The sequence below is a fragment of the Ictidomys tridecemlineatus genome, chromosome 4, assembly GCF_052094955.1.
Source record: "Ictidomys tridecemlineatus isolate mIctTri1 chromosome 4, mIctTri1.hap1, whole genome shotgun sequence".
In the NCBI taxonomy this organism is placed as follows: Eukaryota; Metazoa; Chordata; class Mammalia; order Rodentia; family Sciuridae; genus Ictidomys; species Ictidomys tridecemlineatus.
The window spans coordinates 47,317,540-47,343,433 of NC_135480.1; the positions used below are offsets into that span (position 1 = coordinate 47,317,540).

Sequence of the window (25,894 nt, forward strand, 5' to 3'; positions counted from 1 at the left end):
CTCATTTTTCTATTTGGTGGTTTTTTCATAGGGGCCAAATTTCCTTGGACTTTGGTTCTGATGCTGCTGACCTGCCACTTAGCCTGCTGCCATCAGTCTGCTGCCAATCCAAGTTGATCTCTGTATCCACTGGCATCTCAGCAGTTCCAATGCCGCACAACTCACCACAGGGGGAGCCACTGAAGGACCTCACACCCCTGAGTTGTGGGCTTTCCAGCTCCTGAGCCAATTCCTACAGCATCAAGATATGCTCAGACCTGGAGTTAGAATTCTGCCTCTGACCTCTACTAAATAAATGATTTTATTATCTAATTTGAGCTTCTTAACTTTGGGGTAACACCATCAATCTCAACGAGTTTTTAGTTTTTCTTATAAAATGGAGATAAAAATAGCAATGTCAGAAGGACTATTACAATCATTAATTGAGAGACTGCACATACAATGCCTGCCACATGATGGTAACATCATTCTACCTATCCCCACCTGGCCTTGTCATTGCTACTAGAATGGGGGCCCTGCCCTAACTCTCCTCACTTCTGTCTGCTCCAGACTCCTTACTGGACTTCTCTTTGACCCTTTCTGCAGACTCCTCTTGGACTGAAACTCCAATGAAAAACAGCCTTTTGGGTAGTGTGTTAGTTTTCCATCACTGTGGCAAAATACTTGAGAAAATCAACTTAAAAGAAGGCAAGGCTCATTTTGGCTCACGGTTTTAGACCCTGATTGCTTGGCCCTGTTGCTTGTGCCTGTGGGGGCACATGATGGCAGGAGAATATGGAAGAGGGCCTGCTCCCCTCATAGAAGCCAGAAAGTAAAGAGAGAGAGGAAGAACTAGGGTCCCAATAACCCCACATCAGGGACACTCTCCCAATGACCTAACTTCCATCCACTAGGCCCCACCTCCTAAAGGTTTCACGACTTCCAATAGCACAATAGGCTAATAACCAAGCTTTTAGCAAGTGAGTCTTTGGAGTCATTGAGATCCAAAGGAAAACAGGTAAGGATCCACAAGTCGACCCACCTATTTGGGCATCATTACACATCCCAGAACTGGGACTTTTTAAAACAGGAGAAATTCCTAACTGACTGAGAATCAGAAGATGAATAATTAGAATCCCTCAGCAGGATAAACAGTGAAAATCAGCACCATCTCTGCATTTATATTGTCAGGAGACATTTACTGAGTTCCAACACTGTGACAGGTGTGAACTAGGTACTGCCACCTAGATGAAGTCACAATAAATAAGACAGAGAGAAAAAAAAATACTAATACAGGCAGTAGGGAGGTAACAGGCAAAGAATCAGAGACTTACAAAGGATTTGGGAAATTGTATGAAGCAAATCCCAGCTTCTTAGTTCCCCTCTTCTTGGCATCTCTTACCCAGCCCCTGCTGAGAATTCTTCCCCTCTTGCCCTTCTCTCCTCCCAGAACTGCAGGATACTAGACTTTTGGAGTTCATCTCCTCCCTAGTTAGCTACTTCTAACTGCTTGCTCTCAGCCTCCTTCTTTTACTTCCAACTACACTAGCACGTGTCAGAGGTCACTGCTGGCACATTCTATGTCACATTAGACAATGGACCCAAACCCAAGTGGCCTCAGTGACTCACAACCATGGCTCTCAAACCTAATCTTCTAGCCCCAACCTTCTTGCCCAAGATCCACACTATATTTCTAAACTCTACCAGATCAAAATTAATTTGTCTGCATGTTCCATGGACACTTCAAACTCAATTCACTTAACACAGAAGTGGTCATCTTCCCTGTTTCTCTCCTTGTTCCCATCTCAGCCCCAGGTCAGAAGTCACCTGCCTTCCCCAGACAGAAGTGGTCTCTGTACTCCCAGCTACCACTCAGGGCTGACCTCAACTACAGCAGGTAGCATGTCAAATGACCTGTGTTACATGCCCATTCCTCAAATCTAAGAGACTAGAGTTGAGTCCCTTAGGGCACCTCCCACAATGAATCTTCTCGAGGTCCTCAGCACCTCCCTGCACGTAGCTGAAGAGGTATGGGATAAATGATGAGGAATCCCAGACTCAGGGAATTGGAGACTACCCAGACCACACAGTAAGTTAATGTCAGGGCTGGGAATCCGATCCTGGTCTCTCTACTCCTTGCCCTGTGCCTCTCTCAGAGGAAAGAAAGAAACTGGTGAGAGGTCAGGTCAAGCAGGGGCAGCTCAGCTCAGCTCCTATGATGGGCTTAGGAGTATCCCACCCTGAGACCAGCTTTCTCAAACACTGGCCCCATGTTAGGAAACTCTCCATCCCCAAACCACCCACTTCCCATCCCTAGTCGTAAACTTTATGCCAAGACAGCAATCTAATCAAAGCACTTTCAAATCACTAAAGAAATTGCTGCTGGAAGCACTTACAGATAATTAGCTTTTACATGGAGTGGGATGGGCCTGGGCCTGAGGCCAGACTTTCCTCACTGGGTGGGTATGCGTGTGGGGATGAAGATGGCCTGGCCTGGTCATCACCTGGGCAGCAGGGCTAATGCACCTAAAGTCTAGACACAGAAAGAGCTGGAAAATGTGGAAATTTTCCCCAGAGAGTAGGAGAAGAAACAGGAAACCCATGCAGCTGAGAAGCCCAGAGTGTACAGAAAACATCAAGTCAGATTTATGAGCAGCATTCTCCTACTGATTATTGGAAATGCGTCAGTGGCAGCTTTTATGCAAATATTGAAGGGACAAAGGCTAGTACACAAAGGCTCATCATATATCACTGGTGCCACTCTGCTGCTTCTTAGTTTTGTTTGGGGGGCATTTTGCTTTGGTTTTGTTTAAAGTTTAGGGATAGACAGAGGAGTTGGTTGCTGACATGTACCAAACAGAATCATGCAAATGAAGTGAAAACTCAGTCATAAGGGAGGCAACAACCTAGAGATCCTCACATTTTCTGCTTTACTTATCTGTTCACTCAGACACCTAAAGGCTCCAAAACAGCACAAAACAAGTGGAAATTGCAAAGCAATTGGGATCCTGCTGATGAGTCCAAGAAAGATGAATCAGTTCATCTAGGAGAGACTCAGAAGGAAAATTCAGTGATATTCAGAGAGGGGAAAAAGGGTCGTGCCCAAGGAAGCAAAGACAGGTGAAAGGCCAAAGGACAGGGCAAAACATTTGGTGGAATAAATGAGCTCATGGGTCAGAGGCAGAAATGGAAATGTGCAGTGTGAACCAGATAGGGACGACTTTCAGGATAAAGACTATGACAAAGCAAGGGGTTAAAGGCTCCCTTTATAAAATGAGGAACTTATTTTATGGAGTGGCTGTAGGGCTGGTGTTCAACAGAAAGCTACAGAAGCTAAGCAGGACCTCTGGAGGATAATACCATCCTCCCTCAAAACATGTTCCCGAGTGCGCCACTCCTGCTGTTTCAAACAAGAGTCCTCTGTTAAAAGCTAAGTGCTAAAGTGGACAAATACAAATAGTAACATGTAATAGAGGTTGGAGCAATGGATGGAATGGCTTATATAACTAGCTTGGTGGGCAAGTCAACAAGGCAGAGAGAGAAAGATGGATAGGCACAGAAAGCTAAGTTATTTAGATGGAGAGAAATTGTGACTTGACTCATTTAGGAATGAGTATAAATAGAAAATAATTTCCTGTGAAGCAGATGATTTTCCTTGAAGTGGATTTTCAAAGAGATGCTCTGAAGGCATTTGGGGGTGGGTTTCCCTTTGGGTTAGGGCTTTTAGGCATATGCTGATAGGAAATCCCAAGTTTTCAGCAAAGCACTGCAGTGCCCAGGTGGAATCTGAACTGAATCCAAACTGATTCTAGATCATTGGTCCTCAGATAATTAGAAATATCTGAGAAAGTTTTAAAATTACTAATATTCAGGCTTTATCATGAGAAATTTGAATTTAATTGGTTTGTGGTAGAATCTTGGCATCATTATTTTTTAAAAAAAACTCTGTACATAAGTCTAATGGATATCTTGTGTTAAGCACCAGTGTTCTAGAAGTACCTGTGGTGCAAAGAAGTTGCAAAACCTTGAACGTGGAAAGAGCCTGGCTACTCGATGACTTGGCAAAATGAGCAAGTTTGTCACTTTCTCAGAGTCTCAATTTTCTAAGTTTTAAAATGATAATGATACAATACCCAATAAAGAAATAGTAAATGAAATATTGATAGTATTGTCCCTGAAATTAGTAACAAAACAAAGAAATACTATTTATCATCATACTAGCCAATGCAATCACACAAGAAAATTAAATAACAAGGACTAATGATGGGAAAAGAAGATGCAAAACTGCTATTCTTTACAGATGGCCTGATTGTATGCATGAAAATTCCTATAAAATGTATAAGTTAATTTAGCATGATCAAGGGATACAATACCAAAATTGTATTTGCTACAGATTAGCAACAAAATTAGAAAACTTTAAAAATACCGTTACATTATCATTTAAATCACATCTAGGAATAAATATTTTTTAAAAAAACATGAACACTGAAAACTCAAAAGATTGTGGAAAGAAATTAAAGATAGTCTATGTTAAATAGAGACATATAATATGTTCATTGATTATGATAGAAGATTGCTTAAATATCAATTATCCAAAAATTTATCTAGAAATTTGAATAAATCTTAATCAAATTCTCAGCAGGTATTTTTGTGGACGCTGACAAACTGATTATAAAAAGTATACAGAAATGCAAAGAACTTAAGAATTCCCAACATAATCTTAAGGAAGAACAAATTTGGAGGATGTATTATGTGACCAAATATCAAAGTGTATTAGACTCAGTGCCATATTGGCACAAGAATGGACATAAAATACAGATGGAGCAGAAACATAAAGTCCAGAAACAGACTCAGCATTTATCACCACTTTACTTGCAATATAGGCAACACTTCAATTTAGTGGTGAAGGGGTCGTCTTTTCAATGAATGGTTCAACTGGGCACCCATATGGAAGAAACTTGAATGTTGAACACTACTTTTAAAATTAATTTGAAGGGAATCATAAGCCAAAATGTGAAAGGCAAAACATTATAAGGTTCCTGAATGAAATATAGGAGAATAACTTTAAGATTTTAGATAAAATGATGATTTCTTAAATAGATACAACTAGCACTAGCTACAAAAGGAAAGATCAATAAATGGACTTTAAGAAAATTAAGAATTACTATTTATCAAAAGATAGAATTAAGAGAATTCAAAAGCAAACTACAGACTGATGGTTGGCAATATATTTTCTTACAGGATCAATTCTCTCTCTCTCTCTCTCTCTCTCTCCACACACACACACTCTCTACACATAAATGTGTATATGACATATATATGATGAGAGATTTGTATGTCTATTCTTGATTTATAAATCAATAAGAAAAAGACGAACTACCCAATGTTTTACATGAGCCAAATTCTCATGATATTTCACAAAAGAAGAGAACGAAATGGACTATCAAGAATATGAAAAAGTGTTCAAAATCATTACTCATAGGAAAATAAAAAATTAAAACCATAATGAGTGACCACCCATGGCGGTCACAGGCAGGGGACTGCATACTCAACTATCACAAATTCACAAACAACTTGATTAATAGAAACGCTCCTTTGGAAATTGTATGTTTATTGTCTGTGCATGTCATTCTATCTCCCCTTCCTCACTCCCTCTATAGTTTCTTCCTCTTTCTTACAACCCTTCCCTCACTCTGTCTCTCTTTGTCTCTGTAGACGACCTGGGTGCTCACCACTTGCTGCCAGGGGCAGCAGTTGCTGGTTCCTGATCCACGATTTAAGGCCTGGCTGCTATCCCTCCGGGCTGTCAGTGCCAGGTTGTTTCCAGGTAAGAGGTCCTCCTTACTCAAATTTTGTCCCAAACCTTTACCTATAGTCACTCTCTCAATCTCCTATTGTCCCTCCAGGCCCCAGAAACCTCTTTCCCTTGCTCCTCTCTAAATTAATACTTGCCCCACTCTAGAACCCAATGCTGATGACCAAAAGTGCCACCTCTGCACCTTTTCAGGTCCTCTGAGTGACTCTCACTTGTGGACCTGTGGACACAGCTTCCCTTCTCCCCAGCCATAGCATCATGTTTATATCTGACTTTATTTATTTTCTCAACAGTTTATTTGGGGTCTAGCTAGGAAACAAACAGTGACTAACTTAAGCCAGCAGCTTCTCATCCCACGACACACACACACACACACACACACACACACACACACACACACACACCCTCTCAAATGAAGGACTCCATTATGAATTCACAGGGATAGAAAGGTACTCAGCTCTCTTCTAATGACCCCTGGAAGAAGAGCACCCACACACATACTCCAACCAGAATTCCTAGTCCAGTCAGTTCAATACCCTCTAATTTTTGTTTAACACATTACATCTTAAAAAAATTACTTCATATGCCACCTGATACCTGCAGAATTTCCATTAAATGAGAAAAGTGAAATTTATAGGGATTAAGAAACTTCTTTCTGGTGTCTGAGCAAACAGCAGCAAGAAACAACTGGCCTCATGGTCTCTCCACAAATTCCCAACTTGGCAGCTTCTACCCATGAGGCACTGCCAGTCTTAACTGCCTGTTCCTCCTCTCACCTGTCTCAAGCTGCCCACAGAGCTCAACTGGACCCACCAGCCTCCTAAGTCTGCTCACAGACCTAAGAACTTGGGCTCAGGACCATAGGAGTGGCAGGGGGAGAGAGAGGAGATGAGGGTGGTACAAAGGGGACTTAGGCAAAATCCCACAGAATGACTTCTAAGCATTTTAGCCATTCTATTATGGTTTGGATATGGAATGTTCCCGAAAAGCTCATGTGTTGTGCACTTGGTCCCCAGTGTAGAGAAATCCAGACATGGGGCTTTTGCAATGACTGAATCATGCGGGCTCTAACCTCATCAGTGGGTTAATCCATCTGATGGATTAATCATTTGAATGAACTACTGAATGGTAACAGTAGACAAGGAGGGCATGATTAAAGAAAGTAGGTTGTGCCCCTGGGGACTTTAACTTATCCCCCACCCCTCCCTGCCTCTGCTTCCAAGCAGCTGCAAGCTGAGCAGCTTCCCTCTACCACACCCTTCTGCCATGATGTTCTGCCACACCCCAGGCCCAGAGCAATGGAACCAGCCAGCCACCAACTGAAACCATGAGTCAACATCCATCTTTCCTCATTTAAGTTGTTCTTGTTTGGCATTTTGGTCACGGCAATAAAAAGCTGATTAACACACTGTCCTTGCTGAGGGTTCTGACAAGCTTTACATTCCCCATGCTCCCACCTTACACAGGGGCCTAAAGCTGCAGCAGAGGCCCTGCCAGGCTGTTTTGAATGATGTCAGATATTCTGCATTCTAGCTTCAGCCCTGTGGCCAGTAAAGGGAATGACGTGGGTATGCATGCACATGTGCACACATGTACACATATGTGCACACATGCACACACACACCAAGCCTCTATACTCTAATTTACAAAAAGTTTTTATCCAGTCATGCACTGAACAAGATTCACCTGTGTGTGAAAGCCACTTCCCTAATGGGCTGAAGTGGTGGGCACTGTAGTGCCTCTTGGTGGAGGAGGCCAGACAATTCTGGGCCAGCAGCATGGGACTCTGGGAGTGGCACACACAGTGTGAGCACCAAGAAGGAAGGAGAGCAGATGGAAAGAATCTTGCAGCTAGATCTAACATTGATGTCAACAATGGAGGTGAAACACTCCTGTTGTGCCCCCTCAGCTGAGGCAGAGGTTCCAAGCAAGAAGCCCCTTTAGTGAAGATATCTGGAGGGGAGGGGGGGAAATTCACATTGGAGGTTTGACTCGTTTCTATCCCTACCTGGAAAGCAGGGCTTATCACTCTGATTTTGCCTGTGATGAAACAGGGCTCAGGGGTGCTTCAGGGGTTCAAGGCCAAGGTGAAGCTGGACATCAAACCCACATCTGTTTACCAAAGAGCGGAAGCTTGGAGAGCTGCCAGACTGAGGTGGGGTGGACGGGTTTGGTTTGGACTGGACAGAACTAAACCCCTCGACCCCAACTTTGGATTTTTTCCCGGTGGGGACAGACCCTAAAATGCTTTCTCCTTCAAGTAAGCACAGGGCTAACTCTCTGGGGAAGACTGACAGTTTGGGACAGGTGAGATTTTAAGATTGTCTACACCCTGCTCCTGGAGGAGTCTGGCTTTCCAGAAAGACACCCTATTGCCTTTAATTTTAAAATCCTTTCTCCCCTTTCCACTCCCTCCACACAGGAGCTCTCCTCAGACCCTGACAGCTGATCCTGGCACACAGCCCACCAGCCTCAGCAGCTCCAGAGACAGCCCCAGGCAGCCTGATCAGACTGCCACTGATGCTCTTGTCCACCAGGGGCCGCTGTTGCACAGCACATGCAGTCCACCAAACCCCTGAGGCTGGAGCCTGCTCTTGCAAACTGACTTGCTCTTAGGCACCAAGACTGCCTGGCAGTTCCATCCTATTACTGCTGTTACATAGGGTGCTGTCCCTAGCCATAGGGGCCTTCCTTCAGTCTGGACAGTACTAAAGCTCATAATCTCAGGGGTGCTTGTGAAGAGAAGAGAGGGGAGGCAGGGCAGTGTGCCTGACTCTGTTCCTAATTCACATTCTGGCCTCCTTAAACCCCTCCACCCCTAACTTTAAGGCAAATGCACAGAGGACTTAGCATGTGGGGACTCCTCCCCCTTGCAAAGCTGGGGAAGGTGATGGGTCCCGTCTCCACTCCTCTCTGCCTGCCAGCCTGAGTGGTGACACAGACAGCTGACCTGGGATCCTGGGATGCTCTGCACAAGCCTGGCCTATTCCAAGAGCAGTAGAAGGCCAGTCAAGGTAGGCATGAGGGCTGAAGCCAGCTTGTAAGCCTAAGTGGGTTGAACCCCCAAAGAGTTGGGAAGAAGCATGTGGGACCTCTGTCGAGAGCAGCCTGTCTCCCTCTCTAGGAGCTACTCCTAGAAGAAAAAGGACTGGCTGCAAGTCAGATCAAACTACGACTCCTTACCCAGCATTCATAGCCCAGTTCTCCCCCACTCAGCCTCACTTTAGTATTAGAGCTCATTCTACCAAGACAAAGTCACTGCCTTGCACTGGGGTCTGCAGGCCTTGGTCAATGACCCTAAGAGGAGGACACCTATAGATGGAAGCACAAAAGTAAGTTCTCAACCCAGACTCTTACCCCCTGGTGCCTAACTTTTCTAGCCTCAACTTGCTCTTCTATAAAGTGGGGTGGAGGTGATTTTTCTTACAGATTGACTGTGGGACTCCAACAGACAAAGGATGGGGAAAACTGAAGTTTGGTGCAAAAATGAACTATTTCTTTCCATCTGCAGCTATCGGGGAGCAACAGTGCAGAGAGACTGTTGTAAAACAGCAGCCTGAGCTGCAGGGCCTCCCTACCCCCTCCATCCTGTTAGAATGTCTGGTTTTCTGTCTCCAAGTCCAGGTCTTTCTGTCTAGTCTCTCATCCAGCCCAGAGAGTCTGGGATGAGGAAGCTGCACAAAGACAGACAGTAATTTTTCCAGCCCTCACTCAACCCTGGGGATTTTCCTGGATTTGAAATCAAGCCTTCCTCCCCCCTTCTCCTGCTCATCTTTAATTTCTCTATCGATTTTCATTAAACTCTCCCCTTGGCTCCAGGACAGGGTGAACTAATTCCGTATTTGAAAAAATAAATAAAACAAAGGGAAGGGATGCTCTTCTGAAAGTGAGATTGTCTCTGGTCTAAGGCTTGAAGAAGAAATTACCAGAACTGTCAGGAGGGGGTGGTCTTAGATTGTCTGAACACTTGGCTTGAAGTGTCCCCCCACCCTTAAAGCCCCAGGCAGGCTGCTCTTTAAAGACCTGGCCAATTCTCCAGCTGTGGAGTCCCTCTTCTTTAAGGGGTAGGGGACACTTCAAGCCAAGTGTCCTGCCCTCAGATACCAGTCTTCACCTGGATTGCAGTTCCCAGTCCATCTCTGGTCCCCAGTTCCCTCCAGTCCCAGGGCCCTGATCTTCCCTTTAACCACAGCTGGACTTCTACCAAGGTTACTGCAAAATCCCCAGCATTCAGGCTGTTTGGGGGATAATGCAGAGTTTCCCCCAGACCACCTTGAAAGGGCCAGGGAGAAGGAAAGGGAAGCAGACACAGGCAGAGTGTTTCCCCCATCTAGGCACCAGCCTGGAAACCCACCATATTGTCACTCTGCATCACCACTGCAGCCCACAAGGGAGGTGTCACCCACACTGTACAGAAGAGGAAACCAAGGTTCACAGAGAAATGGCTTCCTCCCCAGGCCAATTTCAACCTCTCCCACAACCCTGCAGTCATTCCCCTTGGTGATGCCAGTGTACTGGCCAGTTCCAGTCCTCCAGAAAGCCTGCCATGACCAGTCCACTCAACAGAGTTAGGTCCATCGGCCCCCATTAGACAGTATGGCCCAGGGTCCTCACTACCTCCTTGGCCCTCATCTTCTTCCTCTAGTCTCCTCCCAAAAGTATGGTTCAGGAACACTGCCTCCTCTTCCGGGATCCCCAATTCACTGAGCAGGCTGCTCTTTAAAGACCTGGTCAGTTCTCCAGCTGTGGAGTCCCTCTTCTTTGGGGAGAATGCTTTCCTCTGCTCTCCTGGAAGCTGTTTGGGAGCCCCTCCTTGGTCTTTCTAGATCCAGCTCCACAACTGCCCCCTTGGTACTGCCTGCAGAAGCAACCCAGCAGGGGTGGGGCCTCCCTCCTGTGGCCTTTCGTGGTCACAGGACAGTCCTCCACTGCCTACTGCTCAGCTCCCCTTGCCTGGCCAACCGGGTCTGCTTGGCTCTCCTCCCTATACCAGCTGGAGGTGGTGAGGTTGGGACTTTGGTCAGGAGCAGCAAGGCCATCTGGGTTAAGGTTCAGGGACTTTGCTGCTCTCATGTATCCATTAAACCAGCAGAGCAGTGAGGTAGACAGGGAGTGGTCAGGCAGGCAAGGCCCAAATTCTGGTTCCAGCACTCAGAATGTGATTTCAGGCAAGTCACATAAACTACCTGAGACTTCCTTGCCCTGTCTTTTAGATGTTAATGATGCTCACCTCCCAAGGTTCTGATTTTAATGGAGGGCATAATGGGCCAGACTAATCCAGCACAGTCAGCCTTCAGTGTCTGACACTTCTTTAGCCCACTGGGTCTGACAACCACCCAGGCCAGCCATGGCCTGTGATAGGGACATTAAAATATTCTGCCTTTTGAGCAGCATGAGAAAAAAAAAAATGGCAGCTGCAAAGGTTTTCAGCTCTTTCCTGAACTGAAAACTTTCTGCTGCACAATCTAGGAGTCCAAACCAAAGAGACAAGCTGGAGGAAGGGTGGGCATTGTCTGGACAGCCAGGACCAGCTGGCAGGACACAGATGCCAAAGAAGAGGGTCACCCCATCCACATTTACACCAACTCCCAGGAACAGATGGAGAGCTCACACTCTAATCCTGCAGGCACCCAACTGTCCTGGGACACACCACTCCTTTCCACTTCTCTGCCGTAAGAATATTCAGTATCTTTGGCATCTTTCCTTGAAACTTGGTTGGAAAATTCCCAAACATCAGCCCAGCCTCTTCATCTCTGTAACCTAGATTCGTTGGGGGTCCAACTGCAGGCTGAGACCCTCTCGGGTGTGGGGAAGCAGCAGCCTCAGCCCCAGCAACCGAGTAGAGGTAGAGAATGGCCAGAATGTCATGTCTCCCCAGGTTGGGCTTGAGTGGGGCCCTGGGGCCTATCAGAACACCGTATTGCTTCTCCAACTTCACCCTACCCTGTGACATATTGACCCAGTCACTGCTTGGACCTGGGTTTCAGATTCCCCACTCAGGCCCTCTAGTCCTCAGTGGGGCAGAATTGCCTGGGTACCCAGTGCTCCCCTGCTCTTGACCCTCTGTCCACCAAGGACCTGGCTCCCCTTCCCTTGGCTGCAATGGATGGACCAACCACTCCCCGTACTGGCTTGCCTGCTCACTGCTCTATTCTATCCATCAGGCTTTTCGGTCAGTGATCACCCCACCTAGGAAGTGCCAAGTGTCCCTTTGGACCCTGCCTTGATCATTTTCATTGATTAGTCTCTTTCCCCTTCACCTCCACATTGAGACCCACAGTCAATACCCCTAGAAACCTCCACTGAGTGGTATCTGGAAGAAAACAGGGTACAAGTGACTTGCTCCATGAAGAGACCCAGATGGCCACTATGAGGCTTGGCCCCACCCCCACCTGGCCACCTCAGATAGCCACCCTTACCTTCTCCAGCTGATGGACACCCTCTTCCACACAGCAGATGGAGGCCAGTGTGCGGAGCGCCTGGGGGTACAAGCACCGGAAATTGTCCTGTCGGCAGACCTTGAAGAGTGCTACGACCCCACCCTCCTGCCAAGAAAAAAGAAAATGTCACATGACACATCACCATGGACCTTCCCTGGTACTGACTCAAGAATAACTGGCATCCCTCATTCAGTTGATCAGCTTTGGGGTCACCCCACTACCACCACCACACATACACATATGCACAGAGAAATGCAGACTCCTAACCGTCCAAGTTGGAGGTGAGATCACCCTGATGCTTCTGGGATTTGGGGACCAGAGGCCCAGAAGGACATTTTGCTGGGACCAGGATTGACATCATTCAACATAGGTCCCAGATGCCTGGCCACACCCTCTCAGCAGCCTCCAATAGAGCAGGCCTGGAATCTTCAGAAACATGTCCTAGAAACAGACCAGAGGCAGGTGGAGGGAACGGAAGACTAGAAGTCTACTGCTACTTCTCACTCTGCCAGCAATCCCCAAGCTCCTCCTCAACAACTCTGACTGCTCTGGCAGGCAGGCAAGATGAAGTTTATTTATACCTTTCTACCATACCATAATTTATTCCCACTTCTGTGATGGGGAAAAAAAAATCCTGAAGTGCACATGGGTAAGGTAATCCACCCTACAGCCACACCACACTGCCAGGCAGGAATCTGGGAGAGGGAGTGCCTCCTCCAGGGGCCCTGCCACTGGTCATGTATATTCTATACTTAACCACTTGGCCCTGGGTACAACAGATCACACGGGGGACTCGCAACACCCAGCAAACCAACTGCAAGCCCACCTTGTGCCTCCAGAGCACATGAGGCTGGATTCCCTGTATCTGGCTTTGATTCCTTCCCTCCCTCTCCCTCTTCCCTGGGGGCTGGAAGGGTGCCTGGAGGTGGCAGCACTAACACAGCATCAACCACTCCCCTGAAGCCTTGGGACGCTGGCCCTTAACCTCATCACTCACAAGTCTAAGCCCTTTGCAGCTGCTCCCAAAACTGAACAAAATGTCACCAAAAGAAGGTAAGTTCACCAAAATACCATCTCCCATCAGAATTTTAAGAACTCTAACCACCAAAAACTATAGTGAGCACCTACTATGTGCCAAGCTCTATCCTGTGCGGATGGAGGGTGCAGCAGTGAATGATTAGAAGGACAGCAAACGAACCACTGGCAGAGGAAGCCGTGACCACTGCAGCCCAGTACAGCTGCACCAAGACAACCCAGGCCCAGACCCTTCTTTCCCTCCACTCCAAAAACATAGGCTCACATGCTCTTTTGGCTCTAAGAGTTCTTCTGCTGATCACGGCAGGGGTTAGGGTGAACATGCCTAACTATGGAGAAGTGGATAACTTCTGACAGTTTATAATCAACTAAGATTGATCACAAACTTTTATAACTCTACTTCCCTCTGGGGCTGTTGGTTTAGTGGGAGAGGGGCCTGCCTTACTGCTGTTAAATTTATTCATGTATTTGAAAACACAAAGACACTGTATTTTCAGTGTCCGACACTGTGCTGAGCCCTGAGCAGGACGGCCTCAGGCCCTGTCCATCCTGAACTCATAGTCCGGCAGGGATGGCAGGAAATTCTAAAAGCAGATTTAAAGCTGGGTAAAGGTTTGAATGAGGGTGGAGGCGCAGGGTTAAGAGCGTGCAGAGCAGGAGGCTCTCATTATCTGGGAGGAGTTTGTAGAAGGGGTAAGAGAGAACCATTCCAATTTTATATGCACATCACTTCTATAATAAAAATTTGTCTAGCATGAGACAAGAAGCCTACGCCTCCAATTACTTGTCCCATAATCCTTTAACCTTACCTTCACACTTGCTCACAGGACATCTGATAAGGGTTCTCTATAAAAGACCTTACTCAGAATCAAGGAACAATCAAGTTACTCTTTAAAGTGAGAAGAAAAGAAACAGGACTCCTAACCTCTCCTTAGCCAGCCCTGCTGGCCACTAATAGCCTCCCTCCAGATTAAATATATGCTCATACATATGGAGATACGTTTATTTACGTATTTATGTTTGATCATCTCAGTTAAACAAATATTTCAATAAATAGATGACAGATGTTGACATCTGGAGCAGACAATGAAGAAACAATGCCAAAGAGCAGGAGGCCGAATGCCGGATGGATGTGGCAGCCCCGTTTGGCTCGGGAAGCATTGAAACCAGCGCATGTCTGCCTGCTCCCCTGCACACATTTGCACTGGATCCTCATTACATTCTTTCCCAAAGCCTGTGACAAAGGTCCTTATTTGTGTTTTCAGCTACTGGGAGAGGAAAGCGAAAATTTTTGGACCCAGTCTAAGGAGATTCTGGTGCAAATCCTGGCTCTGCTGGTGCTTAGCATTGACTAAAAATGAGTCATAACAGCTCCATGACTAAGCAGTAGGGGGAGCAGTGAAGCCACTGTGTGCAGAAGGGCCTGGTCCCATGTTTTGGATGGAGGTAGGAGGGTCAGCTTAGACAGAAGGCTTCCTGGCTAGATGGTTGCCTCATGGCCTCACGGAAGATGTATCAAGAGTTGGGACACGTGGAAGGCCAGAGGAGGAAGGGGCCACAGGAGCTGAGGTGAATTATCTCATGGACCACACTGACCACACTGGAGCCCCCATTCAGGATAGGAGCATGGCACTCACCCAGGAGCAAGACTGGGAATTGCCTGAGCTAACAGATCACACTGTTGGCTGGAGCTTGTTTAATTTTATAGAAAGCTCTGGGCTCCAAGCCGAGCTCCATAACAGAATGAATTATTCAGACAAGCTTGGGATGAGCTGTCCTAAAGCTGGCAGAGGCCACTTATGGGGTGTGGAGGCTGGTGGTAGCAGGAATAAGAGAAGAGCTGAGGATAATTTTAATGGAGCGCAGGGGAGTTTTCATGCTCGGCTCTGGGGAAGGGATGGAGGTGGCCACCATTATCTCAGGGAAGCTTGGGCATCGTCCTTGGTCTTCAGAGTATCCAGAGATTGAGAGGACAGATTTCAGATGGGCTGCCCAAGTTCCCACCTGAAGGCAGCTTAAGTAGACTAATGACCCAAAAAGAGACTACAGCAGACCCCAAAAGAGGAAGGTCACTGGGAGAAACTGCTCACATGTGTCACAAAGTTGGTCACATTTACTGAGCATCTGAGGGGAGAGCCTGCAGGTGTGCCAGGGACTCCCAGTTCCTGCCTCACTGTCAGACACCCTCACCCAGTGACTCTGCTGCAGGAACTAGTCTCAGCATCTTTCAGGCTAGAAATAAAGTAGGTACCATGCACCTTCTCTCTGCTCTTAACCCTTTGTCTACGGGATCCTAAAGACCAGAGACACAAGAAGGTCGAGATGATGATTTGGAGTGAGCATACACGTTAAATCCCATCTCTACATTAATGTGTGTGACCTTAGATAAGTTATTTACATTTCTTTTTACCCCTGAATTTCTGTTTCCTTGCCTTAAAGATGGGGATTAAATCCTAACACATCAAAAGATTGTTGGAGTATCAGATGAGATAATAAGTGGGTTGAGTAAGTAGGAAGGACATGGGAGGTCTGTGGGAAGAGGACAAAGGGATAAAAGAGTGAGAGGGAAGGAAAGGAGGAGGGAAAAGTGGAGCACCTGCTGCTGAGTGGGATTCGGAACATAACCAAGAGCACAGCCTATAATGCTAAACAGCCGGGTTCCAATTCTGTCACTTACCAACCAAATGGCCCTCTCATTCTCTCAGCTCCCCCACCTGTACCATGGGGTAGATGCTGTCTACCACATAGGATGAGTAGGAGGTTTATTTTTTTATTATTTAAAAAAATACATGAGAGCAGAATGTATTACAATTCCTATTACACATATACAGCACATTTTTTCATGTTTCTGGTCATATATAAAGTATTTTGACACCAATTCATGTCTTTAAACATGTACTTTGGATAATGATGTCCATCACATTCCACCATCCTTGCTAATCCTCTGCCCCCTCCTTTTCCCTCCCACCCCTCTGCCCTATGTAGAGTTCGTCAATTCCTCCCATTCTCCCCCTCCCTGCCCCACTATGAATCAGCCTCCTTGTATCAGAGGAAAAATACAGCATTTATTTTTTGGGGGGATTGGCTAACTTCACTTAGCATGATCTTCTCCAACACCATCCATTTATCTGCAAATGCCATGATTTTATTCTCTTTTATTGCTGAGTAAAATTCCATTGTGTATATATGCCACACTTTTTTTTATCCGTCCATCCACTGAAGGGCATTCATGTTGGCTCCACAGTTTATTGTGAATTGTGCTAGCAGGAGGTTTAAATAAGTTATTTTGTATAAAGCACTTAGAACATCATAGTAAGTGCTGTTTATAAAGCACTTTTTTTAATAGCACGTTTTAATGTTTTTTTTTCTTTACTACCATAACTGTCATCACCACCATCGTCATCACAGCTGACCATCTACAGCCATAGAAATCTCAGTTCTCTCACTCCTCTCCCCCATTCCTTTCCTCACTGTCATCAGCTTTGCACCTGGAGTGGGCCAGCCCATCTTGGAGTTCTGTACCAGGAGCAGAGAAAGAAAAACTACTGATTCAGACAGACTGAGCTGTTGCAGCAGAAGTTTTACCTGGAAAGGAAAGGACTCTAGATTTTAGTCAATTAAGCTGGTGGTTAAAAAAAAAAAAAAAAAGCAGCGACTCTAGAGCTGGACAAATCTGGTTTCAAATGTCAGCTGGACAAGGTATTCAACCACTGTGAGTCCTGGAGTCCTCATCTGTACGTCAGGGCCACCATACCATCTCAGAGGGGTAACTGTGCAGAAAGTGCCAATACGGAACCTGGCACATAGGAAGCAACCAACATATAGGAATTCTGATTGTTGTTATTCTGGTTAATGCTCAATAAGATTCATGTATTCTCTTGGGTAGGCTCCAGTGAGGTGTGGCCCACGTAACAATCAAAGGATCATTATGAATCTTTTAAAACTACTGGCTATGGCTCCTGAGAGTTCAGGGATGGAGTTGAGAACACGGGGGATATTTGAGTAGCTGAGGAGTGGGTGGAATAGGTAAGGAGCCTCAGACAGAAATAGAGGAGTGATGACTAAATGTGGAAAACAGTTCACCAAAGCCTTCTGTTTAAAAATGGATTAGGGTAAAATTAAAATTGCTTCATTACTTTCTCCATAAAAACACCAGGGAAGTCGGACAGCATGGCAGATTCAGGAGGTCTCAAAGTATCCAAGAGTTCAGCCTCTTCAGGTTGACCTTGCCAACCTCCTCCAGTGAGCTAATGGCAGAACTGGGAGAAGAGGAGACTCTGGTCCCTACCCAGACCTTTCTCCCCTGCTTTCTACCACTGGGAATGTTTGGGATCAATCTTTAGCCAGAGGAGAGTCCTGGTCCTCAGAGGAGACGAGGCTTAGGCACAAATGCACGTCCTCTCTCTGCTTTCCTGAAAGAGGAACACAAATGAAGGCAGGCAGTAGGAGCCCTCGATGTCAACCAGCAGGTGGAGATGAGACTTTGAGTATCCAGGCCCTGGAGCAGAACACCCAGAGCTTCAGAGCCCATGCCAAGTAGAGTCTCCTTCCCAGGAAATTCTAAGTCCTCTTCTCAAAACAAAACGCCTCCGGCCCCATTCTGCCATTGAGAATAAGTCTCACCCCTTCTAGGCTTCAGCTCCACTCCTGCAACCCAAACTCAGCTACCGTTTGTCATTCATTTGGAATGAGGGAAAATGATTGTTCCAAAAGAAGTTCAGCTAACTTCTTTTTGAACCTAATCATCAAACAGAGATTGGTGGCAACAGCTCTCTGGTCCCCCACAGCACCACAACAGATCTCTGAAGACTGAACCCTCTCAACCAAGATGAATGGTGGAATAACAGGATATTTGAAGGTGGAAGGGCCAATGCTACCTTCTCCAATCCCCTTTGCCCCAGCCCCCAATACCACCATAAGCTTTGTGGGTCACATCTTAACTAAATACCTCCCAAAGGCAGTAGTGGCCTCAACCCAAGAGGTAGGGAACCTGGAAAGCTAAATATCTGTCCCAGGTCTTACTCCAGACAAATCAATTCAGAAATTATTTAAAGCTCCCTCATGATTCTAATGGGAATCTGGGGTTGAGACTTTTGGCCCCCAAATTGGAAGAGCCAAAGACTGAACCACGAGTCACCACTATGGGCTTTGAACCATGAATTTTGAACTAAAGACACCTGGTTTATAATTCTGACTCCACTCTTTTGTGGTGCTGAGAATTGGACCCAGGGTCTTGTGCATGCGAGGGAAGCACTCTATCAACTGAGCTATTTCCCCCAGCCCCCTGACTCCACTCTTTATCAGCTGTGTGGACAAGTCCCTCAGATCATGATCTCAATTATAGATGGGAACATATGGAAACTGTCCATTCACAGGATGGTTTTGTTTCCAAAGAAATAAGGTTTACAAGGCATTAAGTAGAGTGCACAGCAACACTCAAATGTTAGCTACTACTATTATGTATAATTCACTTCTCTGCTGACCAGCATTGGCAAGCGTTTACCCTGGTTATTCTAAATGTCTTTAAAGGCTTAGAGCAGTGATTCTGAGTATCTGATCATGCTTCAGAATCACCTGCAGAGCTTGAAAATGTAGATTCCCAAGTCTTAGCCCAGGTTCTCAGTAAATCTTGGGCGGAGGGAGAGTAAAAGTATTTGTGTTTTCCACAAATGCTCTAAGGGACTGTGATGCCTGGGAATCATCCAAATAGAGCATCTTCCTGGGACTGGTGTCATAAGAATATTGAAAGACACAACTTGGTTCCAATTAGATCCCTCATTCTATATCCATTGGTGATATTATTTCACAAGTGAAAAAGAAGAACAAACAGACCTTACTTTGATCCTATTTTGAGATACCAAATTGTCTACATTGGACTCTAAGGTTTTAGAGGCCATAATCCAGGGCAAATTAACCACAAAGTCAATTAATTAGGGCCCCTATTGTAGTCTATAAAGCCAGTGTCCTTTTTTATTTCATCTTTCCCTCGTGTAATACTGAAGTAGCTGTAAGGCATTTTGGGGAATCCAGCCAGGAGCTGAGTAAAGGGATTTTTTTTGGATGGGACCGTTGAGAACACATGCCTCTGAATTTGAGGTGAAGGTCATGTTTATAGATATGTTCCCCTTCTATTTCTCCCGATAACACTACTAGTAATTATTATGGGGTAGAGGTTGTTATGATCACAAGATTAAGAGATGTGAATAGGGCTTAACTGTATAGACAACAATATTAAAAAACTTTCCTTTGAACTAGTTTGAGATACTACATTTCTTATATCCATGATGCCAGGAAGCCATATAAAGCCAATCCATCTTCTAAAATGCTACATGCCGGATGGTCTTTGAATTAGTACATCACCGTGTAGACACCAGGGACACCACAGCTTTCAAGAAGGAAAATCAATGAGTGGAGATGGGGAAAGAAGTTGACCCTGCACAAATAAAATAATGGAGGTTCTGGGGATACTATTTTTTTTTTTGTCTCAAGTTGAAAATGAAATCACAGGGGCTATCCACCTATTAAAGTGAAACACCAAGGGTCAGTTAGGAGAGGCCACTCTCCCAAGGTCACACAGCAAACTGATTCCCAACCATGATGGACCTCTTGAGCCAATTGTTTCCGCCCACCCACTGAACAAGAGAGCTTCCTCTCACTTTCCCGAGGCTTGCCATTCTGGTCCCTGACCACAAAGTTCACCTTGGCTATGATGCGGCACAAAGGAGCCCCCTCCTGGGTCAGGCTGAACAGGTTGCCTGTGGTAGACTCTGTGGTGTAGATGTTGTCCGAGGCATCAATTTTTCTCACCAATGCCTAAGAAGAGAGAGAAAAGTAAGCTGGTTACTCACACCCATGTGCCTTCCGCTCATCTTCCTTAATGGATTACCAGTGGCCCATGCTCCCCATAGCCATTTTGGAACATATAATCTTGCCCCATCCACTACCCCACTCTGGCGTCACCAAGGATATGGTTTGGGGAAAGACATGGGTGACGGTGACAGCTGAGCTCTGTATCAGAGATATGAATCACTTCAAAGTCTTGGGAATGAGCAACAAATTTACCCCATCAGAAAATCAGCTCTCAATATTGATAAGCTCAGCAAATACCATTTTGTTGTGCTACTGACTTCCGGTGAAAACAGAAACCATCGGTTAAGTAAACAAGTTGAAAACCAATGAGTTACTACAATTATGGTCAAAGAATTTGCCCGTTTTGGATGGCTATGAGCCAATGGTGAACACCAGCTGGGTGATAATTTCAATGGTTAACGCAAGAGAAGCACTGGACAGAGCTTACTGCTTGGGAAACATTTTCACTGGCTATATAAAGTGGCCAAAAAAAGCTACACTGGGAATTCTGTCACCAGGTGAGTAATTCAGTAAGGTCATACTGTCCAAGGTCAAAGGATTCTAGGCTACTGGTTGAAAGAGATTAGAAATGACCAAATACAGGAGGCCCAAGAAAGAAAGCAAATGAAAGAGTCATTAGTAAATAACATATGAAGATTTATTCCTAGAAGAGTTTAGGTAATTTCTGGGAAAAAAGCTCTTTATGAATCTTGAAATCACTTCATAATCAACCATTAGCTTTGGTGCATGTGACTCATTGATTATAAATGAATCCTACCTGCTAATTAATGCCAGTTGCTTGAGTTTCTCCTGGGAGGGATGGAGATAGAGATATTAGGGACAGCTGCCTGAAAGAGCCTCAAACAAAAATGTAAAACCTGCAGAGCTGGGTGCTCAGTGCAGCCTCTTGTGTGGTTTCAGTTGCCATGATTATTTAAAAATATTAAAATGGGATTGTTGGGGCTGGGATTGTGGCTCAGCAGTGGAGCGCACACCTAGCACATGCAGGGCTCTGGGTTCCTTCCTCAGCACCACAAATAAATAAATAAATAAAGGTATGGCGTCCAACTATGATTAAAAATATATATATTTTTAAAAAGGGATTGTTTTTAAATAACCCTGGTGTTATAAAAATGAAATAAAAGGAAACTAGGAGATCCGAGCTCCATCTCCTGCTTGCCTTTAACTTATTATGTTGATGCTGTGAGCAAGTGCTTAAAAAGCATGAACTCTGGAAGCCAAACTGGATTCCAATCCTGGTTTTGCCATGCTGGTCTATGTGCCCTAGTTTAGACTTTCCCTGCCTTGATTTCTTCAACTGTAAAATGTTGGAAATAACACCATCTATCTCTTAAGGTGATTATGACAAACTTAAGATTGTCAATGTATAGTAAGGAGTTGTCAGACACATGGAAGCAAAATAAAATCATTAACAATCATTACTTTGTGATCTTGGGCCTTTGAGATAAACTCCCTAGACTTTGGTTTCCCCACTGGTAAACGATGAAAATAAGAGGGTTTGAGGCTTAAGGTAAATGGCTATCTAGCTCTCCCTTTTTCTCTTTTATTCAAACTCAAGCACATTTCTCTCTCTCTCTCTCTCTCTCTCTCACACACACACACACACACACACACACACACACTACTAATCCTCTACAGAGTGCAGCCTAAGATTAAGTGTGTATTTAATAAAACTACATTAAATATAAAAATTATTCTCAAAGATGTGATGGATGCCTCTTGTAAGAGATTCAACAAACGGTAAGTAGCATTAATAACTAAGATTTGTCACTACAAATCTCTGTAATGAACATACTTCTTAGAATCCTTCCCTATTGTTACCGTAAGCAGCTTCACGTTTGATACCAATGCTCACATGAAAATGCAGATTTCATGTATTGGGGTCCTGTACCTAAATGATAATTACCTAATGTTCCTGATTAGTGTTTGCACTTGAAGCAAATTAGCATTACATTAAACAATTCAAACCCAATGTCTTTTGCAATCAGCTGCTAATATTAGACCATTTATGTATGAGAATAATTTCATGTTAATGTCTATACACATATATACAGTAATTACACTCTAGATATATCTTAGTGAATCAGATCTCTCTCTCTCTCTCTCTCTCTCTCTCTCTCACACACACACACACACACACACACACACACACACACACACACAAAGTTGTAAGCATCTTTTCCACAGTATACATTTGGAAAGAGATGAGATCAGACTCCACTGAAATCTTCCAAGTCCTAAATATCACATGTTGGAGTTGGAAGGGCTTCAAATGACTTTTGTCCAACCCTCATTTCACAGTTGAGAAAACTGAGACACAGAAACCTGACCAATATCTGACATGTGGTCTGAGGGGGTGGGGCTGGGTGGGGGGGACTGAACCCGGTCCTTTGTGAATCTGACTTCCTATTTCCATCTCTAATGTGGGCAGGACCTCACTGAAACTAGTGGAAGTGGAAGCCTGAGGCAAGGATACCTTGGCCATATTAGCCACTCCCACCAATAGGAGAGTGGTTCTCCAACCTAGCTTCCTGTTCACATGGCACTTGTATGGTCACCAGAGCTCCGGAAACAGGAAGCAGAGCTCTTGGGACATCCAGTTGCTGCCCCCTGGAATTCCACCATGTTCTTGCAGGGACAACGCTTCCCTGAGCTACCCCTAGGTGAGAATGAAGACAATAAGACTGGTGCAGGAGGCTCCTCAGTCGTGACTCAGGCCTGGTTCCCTAAGTATCTCTTTCCTCCTTTTCCTTCTCAGATGTCAAAACTGGAACACGGTTTTCCACACCTTCATCTACTTCATTATTCTCTTTATCCTTCACAGGAATTGCCTAGCCAATCTAATCTTGGTGTCTGCCTCATACTAACACAGTTGTAAAAAATCAACGTTTTTGTTTGTTATTTGATTCAGAAAATCAGGGAGAAATTGTAGAAATTCAAAGAATATGCTTTACTCCATATCATGATAATAGCAGCAAAATGACAAAAGCAACATAAAGGAAGATAGACTTAATAGGCTGGGTGACAAATATTTTCTTAAAAGACAGACCAGTCAGATGTGAAACAAGAAATAACAAACAATGAACTCCTTAAGAGCAGGAGAAAGGGAAGAGGGAGATGAAGGAGATGTGTGCAGCCTAACTGCTCTAAATGAGGAATTCGAAAAATGCAGATTTCATATATTGGGGTCCTGTAATTGTTTCTCATTCAGAGTGATAGCAACTCAGTGAAATCGATCATAGGAAGATAAAACTCTCAAAGAACAGGCTGGAATGATTTCTCAGAAAGATCCAGGAAATTATTGTGAAGCCTCTTCCTGAAGTTTTAGGTAAAGAGTTCATAGGTAGACGTAGTAGAACAGCCCATTTATGCAAAATGACATAAAATGTAGGCAGATTCGACAGGGTGTGGTAGATTAAAGATGGCTACCAATTCTTTCTACTCCTCCCACAGAGAGAAGAGTTCTAATTCCCTTGTATCTGGGTTGATCTTTGTGCCTTGACTGGCCAACAGAATCCAGCACTCAGCAGAAATAATGTCTTTGGAGTCCCAAGGCTAGGTAACAAGAGGTCTTAGAGCTTCCACAAGGCTTCTTGGGATATTCTTTTAGGAGCCCTGAGCTGCCATGTAGAAAGTTTGATAACTGAGACTGTCATGACTGGTATGCTGGAAAAGCCACAGGTAGGATCCCCACCAATGCTCTCAGCTGAGACCAACCTTCCAGCCAACCTCTCCAAAGCACCAGACACGTGAGTGAGGCTGCACAGGGCTCACCAGGCCATCTTCCAGCTGATCACAGGCTTTGCTGATGCAAGAATGCAAGAATCATTCAACCCTATGCTGAAAAAATGCCCGAAATAATGATATATAATAAAAAAGGGTTGTCATTGTGTGTTTTATGCTTTAATAGTTCTAAAACAGAGGAAAATACTACAAATCCATCATGAACTCTTTAAAAGACTACCTGATAGGTCTCTGGTGAAAGTTTTGGAAATAAGGAAGAAGCATTTCCTCTGTTCTCATGAACATGCTAGAGAAATGTCGTAACTGAGACTCTGTGGGAAGGCACAGAAAGACTGCATATACTGAAGAGAAGCTAGGCGAAATAATAATTGAACCTAGGCCCTGATTACCTATTGGTCAGATGGTAAAATACCTATTGGATGGGAACATCCCATTTAGGAAGGTAAGTGTGGATAAGATCTCTTAGAACAGGAGGCTTTTGGAAGACCCAGAACTTAACCGATTTTATGTCTTTCAAGAGAAATCTCCAAATCTCAAAGAGTTTGTTGGAAAAACCAAAGAATGTATGAGTAATCAAAGGGAATTAAACAGGAAAAGTTGCTCAGATGCACAAATCCACTCTGAGTTAGAAAGAAACCTACGTGAGCAGGAAAGTAATTGTGAGAAATTCAATTGACTCTCCCTGTAAACATCAGGGTATTCACAGAGGGAAAGGGAACACTGGAGGCACAGTTCATCCCTGAAAAACAAAAAGTTGAGGCAGAAAGAAATATTATCCGATGCTGGGATGTTCAGAAAATGTGGAAGGATGGTGTTCTGAGAACTGCTGGCCCCAGCTGGTCCTCACTGAAGCCAACAGGGGCCAGACTTTAAGAACTTCAGTGGTGACCTCAGTTCAGGTATCTACTGAGGATGATTCTTCAAATGTAAAAAGCATGGGAAACAAAAGGACACCCTCCCTGTAAGACACAGATTTTAAGACCTAAGCAATTCTCCAGTGAGAGGCAGGGGCAATAGCCCGGTGTATCTGATGCCAAAAGAATATTTTCCAATCTATTCCTAAAAGAATTTTAGGGATTTAAAATTTACATGTGCCCTTGCACATTTTAATTTGACAGCTACAATTTTTTCAGCATTGGTTTTAAAAATAAAGTTTGAAAGGATATAATTTACATTAGACTGTAGGTATTAACATAAAATCTATTTTGGATAAAAGACAATGAAATCTAAAACAAGTTGATATCATCATTCATTTAAAAAGACGTAAATGATCTCTTTCTTTAATATTTTGGCATCTTCTCTTTTCATTATTGAATTTATATTCCTATTCTACTTTTACCTTGGAATTTTTCCTTAATGTAATGCATTTAAGTTTTAAAGGGTTTTATTGATCACCCTTCTGATACTTACCATTAGAATTTGAAATTTTATTTTATATCCTGTTGTTATAAGGCTCCAAGTATTGAAAAGACTTTTATTGATTTAGTTTCCATTGGTTATCATTAGCACAATTGGTCCAAACAAAATAAATAGGTTATAAAATTTGATAATTATAAATCATAAATATTAAAATGTTACTGTAAACATATTTAGTGAGATGAATAGGTATTTTTGTTATTTTAAACTTTTTAATTCATTCATGTATCCACAATTAAATGATTTAATGCTACACTTTTAGATGTAAACTCTGAAAAATTTTGTTCCCTTAAATTCATAGAGAGAAATAGAAGTTTGTAGAGCCCCATTGCTCAGCCTCCTAAATTATAAAAAATCACAGTGATCTGTCATCAAATATGATTTCTAACAACCTGGCAATTGATAACTTCTCTAAATTGCTCCTCTAAATTGGTAAAAGAATCTGAAACTACTTGACTTGCAAAAAGCATTTGTTACCCAATCATTAGAGTCATTCACTTTCTTAATTTCTGGGAAAAATTCCAAAAGTACTTTACCAAGATTTATCAAATAACTATTAATTATACCCACCACTTTTTCACTTAGAGCACCTTGG

At 44.2% G+C, this 25,894-nt stretch overlaps 1 protein-coding gene across 3 annotated transcripts in view; it reads right to left on the bottom strand.

Moving 5' to 3' along the window:
* Insc (INSC spindle orientation adaptor protein) overlaps positions 1–25,894 on the bottom strand; it is a 120,711-nt gene that overhangs the window by 26,047 nt on the left and 68,770 nt on the right. For all 3 annotated transcript variants that reach the window (XM_078046433.1, XM_005326771.4, XM_040284708.2), the window contains exons 6-7: positions 19,969–20,082; positions 12,214–12,339 (exon numbers count right to left, since the gene is read on the bottom strand). In XM_078046433.1, the coding sequence (XP_077902559.1) occupies positions 12,214–12,339; positions 19,969–20,082 (240 nt within the window). The remainder of the gene's footprint in view (positions 1–12,213; positions 12,340–19,968; positions 20,083–25,894) is intronic.